Here is an 18,126-nt window from a genome sequence, read left to right as displayed (position 1 = left end):
TTTGAAGTCCAACAAGTAGGTTTAAACTCCAATCACTATCTTCTTTTTTTAAAAGAAATGTAGCAAGATTTCAGTTCATCATGTCTTGTAAAATGATATGGCGGTGGGAGTAGGGCATGCCAAATGAAGGGAAGGCATGTTGGCTATATCAAGGCCATCACACCCTCCAGTCCTTCTCCCATCCAAGGAGACCCCAGTAACAATCCCAACAGTCTTGGAGAACTTTAAAGTCCACGCTGAGGACATCTTGTTTGCTGCAGCTCATGACTTCATGTCCTCCATGATGACCATGGGCATGACTCAACTGATTTATGTTCCTACACATGTGGCAGGCCATACCCTCGACTTGGTCTTTAGGTCAACGGTGGGTGGTGGTGCTCCATGGATAGTCCAGGAGGCCTTAATACCATTGTCACAGAGGGATCACTACCTGGTTAAGAGGGATCACTATCTGGACTGAGAGTGGAAACAACACATCTCTGCAGGGGTGGAGGACCAGTTAGGATAGTCCGCCCTTGGAGGCTTATGGATCCTAATGCATTCCTGACGGCTCTGGAAGAGTTTCCTGCTGAAAGTGGATGGGTCGGGTGGTTGACATGATTGCACCTAGGTGTCCTCTCCTGACCCATTGAGTCCAAGAGACTCCCTGGAATGCAGGTGAGTTGTAGACAATGAAGAAGGTTCGTACATGGTTCAAATGTCATTGGCGGAAAACTCAGAATGAATGTAACCAAACACATGCTAGAGCCCATATTAGGGCCTATTCTATGGCGATGATGGCAGCAAAGAGATCTTACTTTTCCACCACCATTAATTCTGTTCAATGTCATCCAGCAAAGCTTTTTTGAGTGATTCGGGGCTTCATATGTGAGGACCCCAAAGACCATCAAACAAAACTCTTGGCAGCCCACTGTGATCAATTTGCATTACTCATATCCATCTTGATTTGGATGCTAAGGTTTTTGCAGCACCAGAACTGCCAATACACTGAGGCTATTCACATGATAGGAGAATATCGGGCTAGATTTTCTCCCATCGTGTGAACCAGTGGGCTCGGCTGCGAGCCTGGTGGTTCGCAATCGGGTCACCCGCTTCTGTAGCCCGGTGCTTAAACTGGGTTTGTGGAGTGAGCACTCCACAAACCCAGTTTAAGCAATCATGAGTAGCCGTGCTGCAGCTCCACGCTGCGGCTACTCACAGGTAGATCCCCAGCAGGAGGCTGAAAAGCAGCCTCCCGGCTCGGGGGTCTCTCCACTATGCCCTGCGCCCTCACGCAGGGCATACTGGAGCTTCCGGGGGCCATGCGGCCCCCTATCCTTCCAGCCCCCACCGGCTCCGTCATGGAGCCAGCAGTCATGTGGGTGGCCAATCCGGCTGCCCATGGCTCCCACCCTGCTTGTCTGCGGGTCCCACTGATCATGAGACCCAGCTCACTGTCTGGTATAGTTATATTGGATAGTTTTCAGATTGTGTTGCCTGAGGAGGTGGACAGGATGCTTGGAAGGCTGAGACCTGCCACATGCGTGTTCAGCCCCTGCCCTTCATGGTTGGTGAAGGCTGCTAGGGAGGAACTGGGTCTATGGATGCCGGGGGTGGTGAATGCCTCCCTAAAGCAGGGGATGGTGCCCCCTCAACTGAAGGAGGCAGTCATTGAACCCAGATGATTTAAATAACTTTTGACCAGTGTCTAACCTCCCCTTCTTGGGCAAAGTGATGGAGAGCGTGGTGGTATCGCAGTTCCAGGCAACCCTGGGTGAATCTGATTACTTAGATCCTTTCCAGTCTGGCTTCTGGCCTGGATACAGGATGGAAATTGCCTTGGTTGCCCTGGTGGATGACCTATACTGGTAGACAGACAGAGGGAGTGTGACTCTGTTTGTTCTCCTGGACCTTTCAGCAGCTTTCAATATCGACCATGGTATCCTTCTGGGACCTCTCTCTAAGTTGGGATTTAGGGGCATGGTTATATGGTGGCTCCGCTCCTATCTGGAGGGTCATATTCAGACGGTGGTGCTGGAGGATGCCTGCTCCATCCCTTTGCTTATAGGGTGCCACAGAAATCTATTCTGTTCCCTATGCTGTTTAATATCTACATGAAACCACTGGAAGAAGTCATCCATGGGTGTGGGATGCAGTGCCATCAGTATGCTGATGATATCAAGTTCTACCTATCTTTTAAGTCAGCAGACACTAGGGAGACCATGGATACTCTGAACTGGGGTTTGGAGGCTGCTCTGGACTGGATGGGGGCAAGCAAGCTGAAACATAAGATGGAAGTGCTCTGGGTTGGTAAAACTGGTCATCCAAACAGCAAGGTAAATCTGGTCTTGGACGGGGTCACACTCCCTCTGAAAGACAAAGTCTGCAGCTTTGGAGTGTTTCTGGACCTGACGCTGTCCTGGAAGCACAGGTGGTGGCGGTGTGCAGAGGTGCTTTTTACCAGCTATGGCTGGTATGCCAGCTGTGACCCAACTTGGAGAAGTCGGATCTGACCTCAGTCACTCATGCTTTGATAACATCCAGATTGAGCTACTGCAATGCGCTCAGTGTGGGGTTGCCCTTGAAGATGGTCCGGAAGATTCAGCTGGTCCAGAACACTGATGCAAGGGATGTTCATGGGTTCAAGTCACTTCATGAGTGTCACACCCATCCTGTGGCCTGAGTGTCACACCCACTCTCTTTTAACTTGTTTAACTTTATTAATCTTTTACTTTACAATGTATCTGTTTTGTTGATGTTGTGAGCCACCCCGAGTAGTAGTGTACTGGAGGGGCAGGGTATAAATATTTTTATTAATAAAACAACAACCACCTTCTGAAGTGTGTTGATCCATAACAAAGAAAGGTCATTATCCAGACTAGTCAGTCATGAGAAAGCACCATGGATATCAGTGAGACAAGTTAGTCATTCATTTCTCAAAATGGACATTAGAGAACTGGAAAAGATGCAAAAGAGGGCAACTAAAATGATCAGGGGCCTGAAGCACCTTCTTTATGGAGGCAAGGTAGCATCATCTGGAGCTTTTTAGTTTAGAAAAAAGTGACTAAGGGGAGACATAACAGACTGTGGAGAGTGTGGAGAGAGAGAAATTTTTCTCCCTCACTCATAATACTAGAACCCCAAGGGTCATCCCATGAAACTGAAGTCCAAGAAATTTAGGACCATCAAAAGGAAGTACTTTTTCACACAGCGCATAATTAATCGATGGAATTCTCTGCCACAGGATATGGTGATGGTCACTAGATTGGATGGCTTTAAAAAGGGCTTAGACAAATTCATGGACAAATTCATCGTCTACCTATGACTACTAGTCTTGCTCACTACAGGCTACCTCCAGCCTAAGAGGCAAGATGCCTCCAAATAGCAACAGCAGGAGGAAGGACATGCCTTCACCTCTTGCCTGTGGGCTTCTCAGAGGCATCTGGTGGGCCACTGTGGGAAACAGAATGCTGGAATAGATAGGCCTTGGGCCCGATTCAGCAAAGCTGTTCTTATGTCTATGTCTGGATCCCAATTTGTAGTTCTACCTCAGTTGGTTGGTTGCCATACTGTGCATGGCTATGTCCAATTGGAAACAGGAAGTGCTGATCAAACTATCTTGGAACTGGATGTAAAGAAAACCCATGGTTAGTATAGTTAATGCCTGGGTTACTGAACTGCACTCTGTTCATGCTCAGCCCCCGAGCACTGGACATATCCTGGGGCTACTGAATTAAATTTCAATATCAATCATTTTGTTACATGTGTAAGATGTGGGGGAGGTTACACTTAATTACAAAGAATGGTTATTAACAAAAATGTTATTACTGTAGTAATAAGTTATTAAATTAAATTCAAATGATTAAAAAGAGAAACCCACTTTGAAACCCACATTCACGTCTCCTCCCCCACTGTTTCAAACCTTCCGTTTCATCAAATCAGCTGATCAAAACAGGCATCCAAGGAAATTAAGCAGGAAGGCGAGGAGGAAAGAATCCAGTTGCTACAAAAAGAAATAGCAATTTAGACCCAGATCTATTGAATAAGTCATAAATGTGGAAAGTATTCAAAGCAAATGAAAATATGTTCACATAAGACTTGCATTGTGAAATTTCATACAGGGCATTTATTCCCTCTTATTTCTGTTGGTGAGCACTTGCAGTGCTAAACATTATTTTTGCAGGCATGTGTTCTGAATACTATGGGCTTGAGCCAATCCTACCAAAGGCACAGCAACAGCATCATGTGAGAAATCCCATATAACATAACAAGCCCTGCTGGAAGCAGGAACTGGAATATACACCTTTTCTTCTGCAACTGCCAAAGGAGAGGGTGTGGCCAAAATATAAAGGCCAGAATCTCTGCAAGTGGGAACGCATCATTTGTGCTTCCATGGAGAGAAATTGCTTGTATTTGCTTTCCAATGAGTAATCTTCTAGCTAGGTCTTTCATCTGTCTTCCCCACCTACACACTCTGTTTAAAATGGGAAGGGGTTCAGGAGCCTAATCTCTGTTTGACTTGCTTCAGGCCTTGGCAAATATTCTTTGCATCTAGGAGCCAGCCCAAAATGTTAGGAGCCAAGCTCTCCTCTTTTCTTGGGGCCATTCACATGACCTAGTGGACGGAAGGAAGACTTGCCTTCCCCCAACCATTGTTGGTTACTCAGTTGGAACAAGGAGCATGCTCCCACACAATTAACCCTTCTCCATGCAACACGGAACAGGATGGATTGATCTGAGGCTGGGACTATTTGTTCCAGCCTCCTGTTGGAAGTTAAAGGACTTTATGCTGTCTCTTTGCCTCAGACAGTGGAGGACAGACTAGTAAGTCAGAGGGCTAGAGGGTCAAGACATTTGTCATCACTTCTCCACTGCTCTGATGCTATCCCTTTGATGTGTAGATTGCTAATCTCAGGGACTTCCTTCCTCTCTCTCTCTCTTCCTACCTGGCCTCCTACCTTGCAACATGGCAAGCCTCTCCCCCTGCACCATATGTGCAGAGAGGATGCAGAATCCATCTGCATCCAGCTAGATAGATAGATTAGAGATCCTAACTCCTCACTTTCCTATCTAGAATGGAGTTCCTTAATAGATGCCTTTTATATTGATTTGAAACTATGAATTGGCTCCAAGTTACTTTACTCTCAGCACACACGCATGCCTAACTAAACTACCGCTGTGTTGTGCCTCTGTGCACTCTGCTATAATGAGAAAGGGATTCTCTCACCACAGAGAATTTCCAACACCTCCATGGATCCCACAATGCACTGTGGGACATGCACAATGCATTGGGGGATTCCCCCAGGAGATGGGCACTCTAGGCACCCATCTCTGTGTCTACTGGTGCTAAACATAGCCCCAATGAACACACGAGTAGTTAACTCGAGTTAGGGGGGCACCCGCTCCCTTAACCTTGACTAATGGCCGGGTTTAGGGATGTGCATGGTCCGGAGCGGTCCGGACCGGCACTGAAGGGGGGTCTCCCTTTAAGGGCGGGGAGGGTTTACTTACCCCTCCCGCCGCTTTGCCCCCTCCAGCGCCCGTATTCTTAGTAGAAGCCGCCCCTTCTGCCTCCTCCAGTGCCAATGCCGCCTGGGCGCGCGCGCGGCTTTGCTTTTAAAAGTTCCTTTTGCTGGCGCTGAGGGATTAAACACCAAACAGAAGCCGGCAGAGCACCGCGCCGGCCGGCGGCTCCCCCATGCTCAGCCGCCCAGCAGCCACTGAGAACGCCCAGCGAGGACGCGCCGTCGCCATCGCCATCGCCGACGCGCCGCGGCCCCCAGGCAACCCTAACTTCCGGCTTCCATGCGACTTCCCCCCGCATACAGAGTGGCAGAATGCAGCCACTCTGTATGCTGGGGGAAGTCGCATGGAAGCCGGAAGTTAGGGTTGCCTGGAGGCCGCGGCGCGTCGGTGATGGCGATGGCGACGGCGCGTCCTCGCTGGGCGTTCTCAGTGGCTGCTGGGCGGCTGAGCATGGGGGAGCCGCCGGCCGGCGCGGTGCTCTGCCGGCTTCTGTTTGGTGTTTAATCCCTCAGCGCCAGCAAAAGGAACTTTTAAAAGCAAAGCCGCGCGCGCGCCCAGGCGGCATTGGCACTGGAGGAGGCAGAAGGGGCGGCTTCTACTAAGAATACGGGCGCTGGAGGGGGCAAAGCAGCGGGAGGGGTAAGTAAACCCTCCCCGCCCTTAAGGGGAGACCCCCCCACCCGAACCGAACCGGCCAGGGGACAGACCGGTCCGGACAGTTCGGAGGCCTTTGCAATGGCCTCCGAACTGGTCCGGACTCATCTCTAGCCGGGTTTGAAAGCGGGGATAGGCAGCATTGACCTGCCAGGACTGGACCTGATCCCAGCAGTTCTCACGTACAACCTAACCCAGGCTGGGCATCCCTAGCCCAGGCTAGGCTGTGCATGAGAACAGCCTCCTTGCTTCCACACAACTTAAATTTGGGAGCGCACACACCTGGGTAGAACACAGTTTTTGATTGTGTGATTGACCTCACAGTGTCCCTACAAATAAACAGTTACCTTGAGGGAAACCATCTAAAACTCCTGCAATAAATGGATACCAACTGTGCCATTATTAAAAGGGAAGAGGGAAGTCTAGAAAGGTTCTACACAGCTTGTAAATGCTGTTGGATTGGGTTTTTCAAACTCAATATTGGGGTTCAGTGTTGCTGGATCATCTTGAACTGAACTATTTTAGTCATGGGTGGTTTGTGCAAACCACAGTTTGTTCTCAAACAAGGATCTGGAAAGACATTTAAGATCCTTGCTTGAGGACAAATTATTCTTTGCCCAAGGCACAGTTCTGGCATAGTGACAAACCACAATTTACTACAAACTAAAAGAAGCAGCTTCTAGTCTTTTCTCTTCATTTGCAAAGGAAAGGGGGTAAGGAGGAGGGAGTATGCAAGACCCAATATTGCCACAGCTTCTCCTACTCTGGTTTCCCACAACATCGGAACTGGGCCATTATCGCTCCAGTGGCTGCTCAGCTCCCACCATCAAGATGCACTTTCTCATCAGCAAAAGGGGCTACTTGATAGCACAGGGTGCTTTTAATCAAAGCCACAAATCCCACCCTCTAGCCAGGAGCCTTTGCATCCTTCTAAAAGCTGTTGCTAAAGGAGTTGTCACAAAAGGTGAGGGCCCTCTGCCCCCCTGCCCCTCATAATTCATGCACTCTAATAGAGCATCTCTCTCCATAGGGACCTACCCATTCACTCAGGTCTTGGGTTGAGGCCCCTCTCAAGGTCCCCAGCAGCAGAGGTGACACACGTGGCAGAGTCTTTTCACCTACTGAAATGCCATTTGGCCCTTTCCTTCTTTTCATTAACTTGGGAATACTTTTTTTAACATGTCAAAAGACATTTGGAAGTGAAGCAAATTAATTGGAGTAGGATACAAACGAAACCTACTAAATGATTTTCTTTCTATATTGATTTTCTGCAAGTTTATAGGATGTTCTCATGCGCAGCCAAGCCCAGGCTTCACCAGCCAAGGCTGAACTTCGCTGCCTGTGAGAACCGCTGCGATACGTGCAGATCACAGCGGTGCTGAGGTGCCTGTAGATGAAGTTAAGGGTGCAAACGCTCTGGGATCGTGTGTCAACGCAAGCTGCTTACAGGCACAGAGATGGGCACCTAGAGTACCTGTTCCCTGGGAGAATCCCCCAGTGCACTGCATTCAGCGTGAGCATTCAGCTCTCTGAGGAGAGCTGGTCTTGTGGTAGCAAGCATGACTTATCCCCTTAGCTAAGCAGGGTCTGCCCTGGTTGCATCTGAATGGAAGACTTGATGTGTGAGCACTGGAAGATATTCCCCTCAGGGGATGGAGCCTCTCTGGGAAGAGCAGAAGGTTCCAAGTTCCCTCCCTGGCATCTCCAAGATAGGGCTGAGAGAGATTCCTGCCTGCAACCTTGGAGAAGCCACTGCCAGTCTGTGAAGACAATACTGAGCTAGATAGACCAATGGTCTGACTCAGTATATGGCAGCTTCCTATGTTCATTGTGCAATTCCCACAGGCCAGGACAAAGAGTCGCTGCCTCAGAGTGATCCGTGCTGCTCTGTGATGCATTTGGCAGCAGGGATCATGTGGGAGTTTGGTACACACTCCCACCAGGCTAACAAGGATTGGGAAGCCTTGCCCAGCCCACCCAGTAGGTTGTGTGAATGGCTCCTAAGCCATTTCTCACTGTATAAATGACCTCTAAGAGTAATGATACCAGCTTTCAAGTTTGCACTGTATGCAAGTAAAATCATATTCACTTGAAAGAGTTGTTATGGAGCGTTTGCCTGACAGGAAGTGCCCACACATGTTCATGTGACATTTGGAGTAATTTGCTAAGGTGTGGGATTTAATAGCTTGCCTCTGGCCACCTAGAACTAGGTTTCACTCACGTCTTTAGCTCTGTGGCTGACATCTGTCAAGGAGCATATTTGGAACTTGGCAAATGCAGAAGGATCAATATTTTTTTCCCCTTTGTTGCCCACTGACCTTTCCTCATGAGGACAAAGACATGGGCAAAAGACTCTTTTCCTCCACTGTGAGGTTTTGGCAGAACTCCTCTTACAATGCAGCTCAATCACTCACTTCAAGTTCCGAGCAAGACAGACACAATCACCTCTCCTTCTCAGTCCTGTTTACTGAAGCCCATAAGGTGCAAACTCTGTTGCTGTTCATACTGCAGATGGAGAGGGCACAAAGAGCCCTTTGCCGGTGCCTTGGCTCATGATAGAAAAAACAACTAATAATAATATATAGGGCGGGCATTCTTGAGCCAGATGAAATGCTTCTGGAGTCAGATTGGACCCCCCAAGAACTGCACTCCTCACAAATACAGAAATGTGTACGAATAACCCAGGGATGTTGATGATCTCTTCTTCTAAGGAAATGGAACACCTCAGCCTCAGAGAATATTCAGGGATCAAAACTTGCCCTTTATAAGAAACTGGAGTTAAGGCACCTACAAATTTACTTATACATCAAAAAAGCATAGAAATTTTAAGTTAAGGCATTATCTTTAACTTCCACCAGTAAGCAATAAACACACTGTACAGTCTCACAGATTTATTTTATTTAATACAATTATAATCCACCATGCCTCCAAGAAGTTCAGGTGTTGTGGCTCTGGCTTCAAGGGCACTGATCCTAGAGGAGTGGTGCCTTAAAGTCCTAGAATCCAGTGGTACAGGCTGCAAGGCCTCAAGGTGCAGACCCAGACATTGATCCAAAACCTAATTGCTCAGAGAGGGAGATCCCCAAGCTAGAACCCCTTGTAGCTATACCCCATGGCCCAGAACTCCCAGAGGGACCAGTGCCGCATATACATGGAACTCTCACTCTCTACCCCACATCTGGTGAAAACAATGCACCCAGCTGAACTTAACCAAGCAACGACAGCAGTGGTCTCGTTCTGCAGGGACGGGTAGGGACTCCGTCTTTTCCCCCTCCAACAGGCGTGGCCCATGAAAGCACCTCCGGGGGGGGGGGCACTTACACTTCTTTAAGTGTAAACAGAGCTGGTGCTCCATGCCACCCAGCAGCCCCCACGGTGGGGAATTTACTACTACTACTACTACTACTACTACATTTATATCCCGCTCTTCCTCCAAGGAGCCCAGAGCGGTGTACTGCATACTTATGTTTCTCCTCACAACAACCCTGTGAAGTAGGTTAGGCTGAGAGATGCATGACTGGCCCAGAGTCACCCAGCTAGTTTCATGGCTGAATGGGGATTTGAACTCGGGTCTCCCCGGTCCTAGTCCAGCACTCTAGCCACTACACCACGCTGGCTCACCTCCGCCACTCACCTGGCTCCCATGGAGGCGAGCCCCTGCCAGCAGCAGGTGAGTGGCGGAGGCACCACAGACGCAATTCCCCGCCGCAGAGGCTGCTGGGTGGCATGGAGCACTGGCTCCATTTACTCTCAAACATGCTGCCCCCCCCCCGGAGGCACCAGGGTTAGACCCCCCCAGGGTCTAAGCAGGAACACAAAGCCCTTGGTTTTCTACATGGAAATAATGTACTGCTCTTGCTATCCAACTGTTTATTACCATTCTTCCTGTCTTAGGAACATGAGAACCTGCCTTAAACCAAGTCAGACCTTTGGCCCATCTAGCTCAGTACCTCCTACACCGACTGGCAGCAGTTCTCCAAGGATTCAGGCAGGAGTCTTTCTCAGCCCTATCTGCTCTCAGGGACTCAACCTGGGATGATCAGCATGCAAGTCCTACTGGTCGACTAGTGTCAGAGCATCCTAAAATGAATGACTGGGAATGCTCCCTGAAATACTGTGGTTCCTTCCAAATGACCATGGGATGCTTTGAATTTCTGAATGGCCATTGGCCATTCAGAAATTCCATGCATTCCTATGGCCATTTGGAAAGGAGCACAGCATTTCAGGGGACATTCCCTGTCATTCATTCTAGTACATTCGCTACAGTCTACATGACCTTGACTTCTTGTAACAGAACTCCCCACCCCCTCAATTATTGCATCTATCTAAGTGAAGGGTGTGGCTATTGGGATGGGAATGGTCGTGGGTGTGGCTATGAGGCTATCATGGAGAGCACTTCTGAATTTGCAACTACATCTCCATCACAGAACAACAGAGCGCAGGACATCAAGCCAGAGAGGACAGAGCCCGGAATAGGTCAGCGGGCCAGGGCTCAGTTGGGCTCCGGACCTTCTTGGAGCAAGATGTCAGTACTGTTTGAGGCCCTGTCTGCTTGACTGACCAGCTGCTGTCCTTGTGACAGCCAACAGCTGAGTCTGCTCACCCCCTAAAAGAAGAAACTTGGGGTGGTGTACATGCCCCTCATTCTGTCTTCACAACAACCTTGTAGGTCACAACAACTGGTAGGGCAAGCTGCAGGATGACTGACTTATGGTCACTCAATGGCCAAACAGAGATTTGAGCCCATGTCCTTGCAGTCCTACTCTGACATGCTAAACACTACCCTATGCTTGCACAGTGCTTAACATGCTTTGTTTTCATAGTCTGTCCAATGGTTCAAGAGGTGTTCTAGGCAAACAACATAACCCATTGTTATTATTCCCATAATGCTTCAAGGGAGGCAAAGCCTGAAACAGAGTGGACTGTGAGTCTCCTGTTCTTATTACAGACTGCAGGTCAAGTGAATGTGGCAGATGTCTCAAAAATACATACAAAAAAATCACTCAAAGAAGTGAGCCAAACCATTTACAACTGAAGCCTAAACAGATTATGCAAGCAAAGAATTAAACATGTTGCAAATATTTATGAATGTTACAGATAGGGAATAGAAGCAGAGATGACTTAATCAATGTGAGTTGTTTATCATATTCTCTCTCTCTCTCTCTCTCTCTCTCTCACACACACACACACACACACACACACACACAGAGTACATTGCCTCTCACTCTTCCCATTTCTTCTCACACCTGCTGACTTTGGCAGCTGCATCCTCAGTATGGCAGATGTCATTTTGGGGGGGGGAAGACTCCACCCAAGAAATGTCAATCTTGTCCTTACTTAGATGCATGATATATGGGAACATCAAACTTTATGAAGACACAATATACTCTCACCAAACTACGAAGGGCAAGACCCTTGCAATATCCTTGATTTTTTGAGGAAATCTAAACAAGTCAGAGGAGAAACTTGAAAGTATGTTTTTGGTGCACAATGAAAAAAGCGTTGCAATCACATGAAGTCTGCACTTCAAAGCAAGACCTTGGAACTGCCATTTTTACTGGCTTTTTCTGAAATGGAGCCAGTTTGTATCCTTCACCAGATAGATTAGCTGTTCTAATCTAATATTCTGTATTGTATGGCTGGTAGACTAAACGTTTTGATTGATTAAATATTCCATACAGCTGGGAGAGATTGTCTTGGTTTAATAATGGGCTGGTTCAGACAAGTCACCAGCTGCAACACACAATCAGGATGGGTAGTGCTGAGAGCACAACACTGGAGGACATTCTGACATGCTATTTAAATAGGGTTTTGTACCGTGTATACATGGAAAATTCAGATAAACAGCCTTCTCATGCAATTAAGAAGTGCTCCAACAGTGCGTCAGGATATCCTCCAATGACATGAGGGTGGGCATGCTCTCAGCATGATCCTGTTCCGATTGCATGTTGCGGCTGGTATCTCATCAAAACCATCCCAGTGTGAAATGAAGACAATCCATCCCAACGCGACCCCATCCTGACTGTGTGTTGCGGCTGGTATCTCATCTAAACTGGCCCAATGAATAGAATTTCAGGCATTATAACAGTAGAACATAGAGTCCTCTTTCTTAAGCAGGTGCCGAAATGTGTACATATTAAAGGAACATACATCAGTTCAATGTTCCATAGAACCACAAAGAACAGGGTGTCATCAGGGTGGTGCCTATTTCGGCTACATCTCTGCGAGTTACTCTAGAGCACTATATATGTTTGAAAGCATATTAAGCCCTTTCCTCATGCTCTAGTTCAAGCACTCAGTCTGCACATGGAAGGAATCCAGATCACAGTTATTGGCCCTGCCCCTGACCTATATGCATTCAATGGAATATGAGAACAGTCTGTATGGGCACAGAGTTGGTACATGCACTTCAGAACCCTGGTGGAACCAGGGTTCCTGATTGTGATTACAGAGCTTACATGCATACCAGGGGCGTAACGAGGCTGGAGTGGGCCCAGAGACAAAATTTTAAAATGGGCCCCTCGCTGATACACACACACTCACTTCACATGTGACTTGCCTCTGGGGGGCCCCTCGAGGCGTGGGGGCCCCCAGGCAGCTGCCTCCCCTTGCCTAACGGTAGTTACGTACCTGATGCATACAACTGTACACGTGAGAGCCTTTTCTCATGTTCCATCCAAAGCGCAAATGTCAGGGACCGGGCCAGCAGGTATAATACCACTTTTCTCCATGGGTTGATTGCACATGTGGACTGGAGCATGTGAAGAGGGCTTTGGTATATGCAGGAGCCGTTGTATGCAAGCTGTGCTAGCACAAATACACTATGCCAACATGCCCATGTGTGCAGCAGAAAAGTCCCTCCCATCACACAGTCCGTGTGTGGGGAGTCCTCTTGGAAAACAGCCTACCTGTGGCAAAGAGAAAGACCCCTGGCAGACAGAACATGTGTATGTGTGTGCATGCATGGGTGAGAAACAGAGAGCGAGATCTCCAGCACTGAGCCCCTGTGCTGCGAGGCAGAGAATCCCCAACAGAAAGCCATGTGTGTGAAGAGTAAGAAAGAGGCCCGCGAACACGAGTGGAGTGTGCTGCCTCGCCGGATACATACTGCCGGTGTGCAAGAGCGCGATGCACACAGTGAGAGAACGAGAGAGATCCCCCAACAGACAGCCTGCTGCTCCTCTACTCTGTGTGTCAGCGGAGAGGGTGCCTCGGCCCTGCAGCATCCTTTTGGGCAGAAGCCCACGTAGCCGCTCCCTACGGCCCACTCTTGGCCATTTCCACCCTGCAGCCCCCGTCAAGGCGCGACCTCCTCCCCTTACGCCCACCACAGGCCTATTCTGCCCCCCTTGGGAGAAGCACACGGGAGAGACGGAGGCGGGCCCCGGCGGCCGCGCAAATCCTGGATCGGCGTGAAGGCGGCACCCCGCCCGCCCAGCCCGTTTCTCCCACACTGCTGCTGCTGCTGCTGCTGCCCCTCCTCCAGAGCGGCGAAGGCAAGGGCCGCCAACTCCAACCATGTTGCCGGTTTGTCAGCGTCGCCCTCCCGATGCCTGGCGTGGCAAGAGGCACACACGGAGAGCATCCTCCGCGCACATTCGCCTGCCTTTGCGGCAGTCTGCCCCGCCACCCTCCTCCCCCGCCGCCGCCGCCGCCTCCTGCCGCAGCTTCCTACCGTGGGCAGCAGCGGCTCCATTTGCGCTCCTTGGTCTTTAATCTCCATCTTCGGCGTCGCCTTTGGAATGGGCACCCCTCGCTCGCTCTCTGCAGTGGCGGCGGCGGCTCCTTCTCCGGAGTGTCACAAGCGGAAGGCAGCCTCGGCAGCTCGCTCTGCTTAGTATTCGGATCAGGTAGCTCTGAAGCAGGAGGCAATCGCACGCCCCAACTCACCGGCAAGTCACATGGCTCCAACTCACACCCGAGAGGCGGCGGCGGCGGCTGCTGTTGCCTCGACTGCTGGTGGGGGCCCAGATTGCAGGGCGGGAGAAGGCAAAAAGCGGAGCAACCTGCTTCCTCGGGGATGGGATCCCGGAGGAGGAGGAGGAGGAGCCTCGCCGGCAAACTCCGGCGCTATCCAAACAGAGCAGAAGACTTAGAGTCCCAGTGCGGCGCAAGTCACCGTCCCATGTCGCCGCATTTGCAAGACTGCAGCCAAGGCTTACCAAACCAAGCAACCGAGGCACTGTGCATCCAGAAGGACGGGGACCCGCTTCTAAGCCGCGTCAGAGGATGGCACGCTTCCACTGCCTACAAGTTTCCGAATCCATCCTGGTGCCACCTGATGCAACTGCAACCTTGAAGGATTCGACCAAATGAGGCCCCCTGGCCCTCCAGTTCTACCGCTTTGGTGCAGAAGCGCTAGCTCCAGAGCCCTGGAGGGAAGGAAGATGTATGCCCGTCCACTTTTTATGTCTCCCCCACCACCACCACCAGCCAAATGCTCTAGCAACTATACGTCGAAACCCAACACCACTGTTTCCTCCTACCGTGGGGCTCTTTCCCATCCTCCCATCCTCCAAATTTCACAGCAGCGATTAGGACAGCACAAAACCGTTTTGTGACAAAGTTTTATTCAGAGGCATGACACATCCATATCTGGATGCTATGGCCTGCATGATCTGTATGATATATCCCAACAACGGGATGCTACGAAATTCGACACAAATCCAGAAAGCATACCATTACAAAATAACAACAATAATAAAATAAACGACATACACTTGCAGGTCAAGAGACTGAATCACATCCTGGTATAAGAAATCTACTCGGTCTTTAATGTTCCTCTTTTGTATTCCTCTGTAAATAGCAGTGTTTGGAGGCTTTTACACACACACATGCACACACACACACACCAGGCTATCCACTGGAACAAAGTTTCATATTGCAGTGCAAAATACACAGGTCCTGTTTCATATAACCTTTTACTATTTGTATCTCTACCTCTTAAAAGCATCCACAAGAAATCCAGCCATAGTCCTATGATCTCAAATTGTGTAATATATCATTACTATGGACATCTGCCTATCTGGAAAATGATCACAGTCATCATTTCCCCTTGCTTTGATTTCAGGTATGTCTGAAAAGGATTTCTCCAGTTTCCAATATGGCATGTTAGCACCAAACCAGAAATTCCTAGAAAGGTCAGATCACAGAGGCACAGAGAAGACATCCAATTGCTGGGGAAAGCCCCATGTTTAAGTACCATCCCGTATCTGCACCAGACAAAATGAGTAGCACATGATGGTGAAATCCCAATAGGTTTTCACTTTTAGGATGTAAACCACCTAGAGACACGAGTTGAGTTGGTTGGTCTCATCATCCTGTAATACAGTTCTCATGTTTAAGACCACTGTGAGCCTGAAACCAACAGCCTAAGGAAGAATGGACAGTTTATGGGAGTATTGTTCCCTAACTTTCCCTTTCACGATCAGTGCAGATTCTTTGTGTTCTACCCCGTGGAACAGAGATGTCAAGAAAAGAGAGGTGTCACGGCTCACGTCATATTTATTTATTTATTTATTTATTTATTACCTTAATTATTTTAAATATTTCTATCCCACTCCTCCAGTGCAATACTGCTCGAGGCAGCTCGGAAACAATAATTCAGTAATATATCAAATTCGTAAAAGCTAGCTAAGACCTGAACCCAATTAAAATCAAGTTTAGATACTACTTCAGTTCTGGATGCAGATGCTTAGGAATTATTGCTGATTACTGAGCAGCACTCTTTCCTACATTTTTAGTTGTTTGGGGCCATTGCTGAATCCCACTGAGCCCTGCTTATTTAAATATGAAGAAGAAAATATTTCCTTGAACTTAATACACCAGTGAAACTCTAATATTTTAAGGCTGGAAGAGCTAAACTTACAAAACATTGATTAATGTGTCTTTGGAATAATGTGCATGCCTTATGTTGTGTAACTACACAACCAGGAGCATTCCCAGATGTTGATTTTACTTTGATTAACTACGGAAGGGCAAGTGTGTGTTCACATATCATCCAGCTTTAAGTTGAAGTCCCTGCGAGCTATCGGTGTGGAGCACTCTATATATGGTTTGGGTTTTTCATTGCTTATTGGAGCTTAGCCTGATGTATGTCTGAGGTTAAAAAATCTACCTTTGGCATCAGTTTTTTAGGCAAATTCAAAATATCCAGTAAAGCCTGCTGTCTGGGAAGATTCCAGAAAATATTTTGTATAAATGCAAAACGCTATCTCCCTTGAAAAGGTCAGATGGTAAGCAAAACAAATAATCAAATGGGCCACTTACAACCAGGACATTTCTGTTAAGGCTACACACAGACAGCTTCAATCCTAAACACAGATTAAAGAGTAAGCTACAATGAATTCCATTTGGAATTCCATTCTATTACTCCTGATTGCACAGGATTGTGCTGCATATCATTGCATACTTCACTGCGCTGTTCTAACACCAGTAAGTACAGGACGATTACTCAACACAATGTATGATGGGTGAACTGCCTTCATTGCAGTGGCAGCACCAGGGGGGGAAATTGAGGGGGGCACAGAAGGGACAAAGTGTGTTTATGGGTGGGTGAGCTGTGTCCCACATATAAGATTTTTGAAACAGAAATGGGGGCAGTGCAGGGGGAAAGCCACTTTTCTGAGGGGGGCTTGCCCCCCCCCCCATGCTCCCGCCCTCTGGAACTATCCTTTCCTCATTGAAAAGTATTGTGTATGAAACTTCTATTTGTTTGAACTGTGATGTCTCTTTCATACAAGCAAGTCATCACTTACTGAGGCCATTCACACAATCAAAAACAGTGTTCTACCCGGGTTTGGGAGCTGTGTACGCTCCCAATTTTTTATTGTGTGGAAAGAAGACAGGAGGAAAACCTGGGTAGCTTTTCCTCCTACCTTGCTTCTTCACAATCACTTCTACCCAGGTTCTCCTCCTACCTTGCTTCCACACAACCAAACATTGGGAGCACACACAGCTCTCAAACCTGGGTAGAATGCAGTTTTTGGCTGTGTGAATTACCTCACTGTTTCAGTCATCAGATGATGAACATACATGTGTGAATAAGATAGCAGAGATCAAACCACCCTGGGCACTGCTTAGATTTTGCCCTTCTATCTTAACTCCATTTTAACTCATAATGAGTCCTCCCAAAGAAGGATCCCTTAATCAACTCTTTGGAGAAATAATAAACAATAGATCACAGTGATAGAGCCATCTGCCCTTTTCAGGAGCCCCTTTGACTACCAATTTCCTAATGTAAGCACTTGATCTTTCTTCCCTTTCCAAAGCAAAACAAGTCCTTGACTTAAGGCCTTTAGAACTGATAGAGGCTGTTCTCACATGCACCCCTAACTCAAGCTAGGGAAGCTCAGCCTGGGTTAGGCTGCGTGTGAGAACCGCAGGGATCAGGCCAGTCCTGGTGGGTCAGTGCCACTTAGCCCCTCCTTCAGACCCAGCCATTAGTCAAAGTCAAGGGAGCGTGGATCATCTGGAGGCATGGTCCATGCTCCCAGAAAGGTCAAGCACTTGTCTGGGGGGGAAGTGACTTCAACCAGCTTCCCCCCACCCCAGCCCGCCTGATCCCAGCAAGGCGCCCCGCCTGCCCAGTCGTGTCTCCACAGCTTATGTTGACTTTGAACTGTATGCAGTCAGTGCCCTATTTTTCAAGTAAAATCCTGTGAAATCATGTATGAAAATATACACAGTCAACATAAGCACCAATCAATTTGTAAAGCTATCCAGTCTGGAACCAGTTTCTGAATGAACCGCAGCTTTCACAACTGTGCCCTAGAATAGGTGCCCTAGAAAAGGAGCCCCTGGTGGCGCAGTGGTAAAACTGCTGCCCTGTAACCAGAAGGTTACAAGTTCGATCCTGACCAGGGGCTCAAGGTTGACTCAGCCTTCCATCCTTCCGAGGTCGGTAAAATGAGTACCCAGAATGTTGAGGGGCAATATGCTAAATCATTGTAAACCACTTAGAGAGCT

General features: G+C 48.4%; 1 protein-coding gene across 1 annotated transcript in view; it reads right to left on the bottom strand.

The window, feature by feature from the left end:
- SLC4A10 (solute carrier family 4 member 10) overlaps nt 1-14,328 on the bottom strand; it is a 287,150-nt gene extending 272,822 nt beyond the window's left edge. Inside the window, exon 1 of the mRNA XM_053261350.1 lies at nt 13,835-14,328. Within this exon, the coding sequence (XP_053117325.1) occupies nt 13,835-13,882 (48 nt within the window). The 5' untranslated portion in view covers nt 13,883-14,328. The remainder of the gene's footprint in view (nt 1-13,834) is intronic.
- Nucleotides 14,329-18,126: the final 3,798 nt, after the last annotated feature.

Source organism: Hemicordylus capensis, chromosome 1, assembly GCF_027244095.1.
Source record: "Hemicordylus capensis ecotype Gifberg chromosome 1, rHemCap1.1.pri, whole genome shotgun sequence".
Classification (NCBI taxonomy): domain Eukaryota; kingdom Metazoa; phylum Chordata; class Lepidosauria; order Squamata; family Cordylidae; genus Hemicordylus; species Hemicordylus capensis.
Note: the sequence above shows the minus strand (reverse complement) of the source record. Positions and strands in the feature narration are given on the sequence as shown.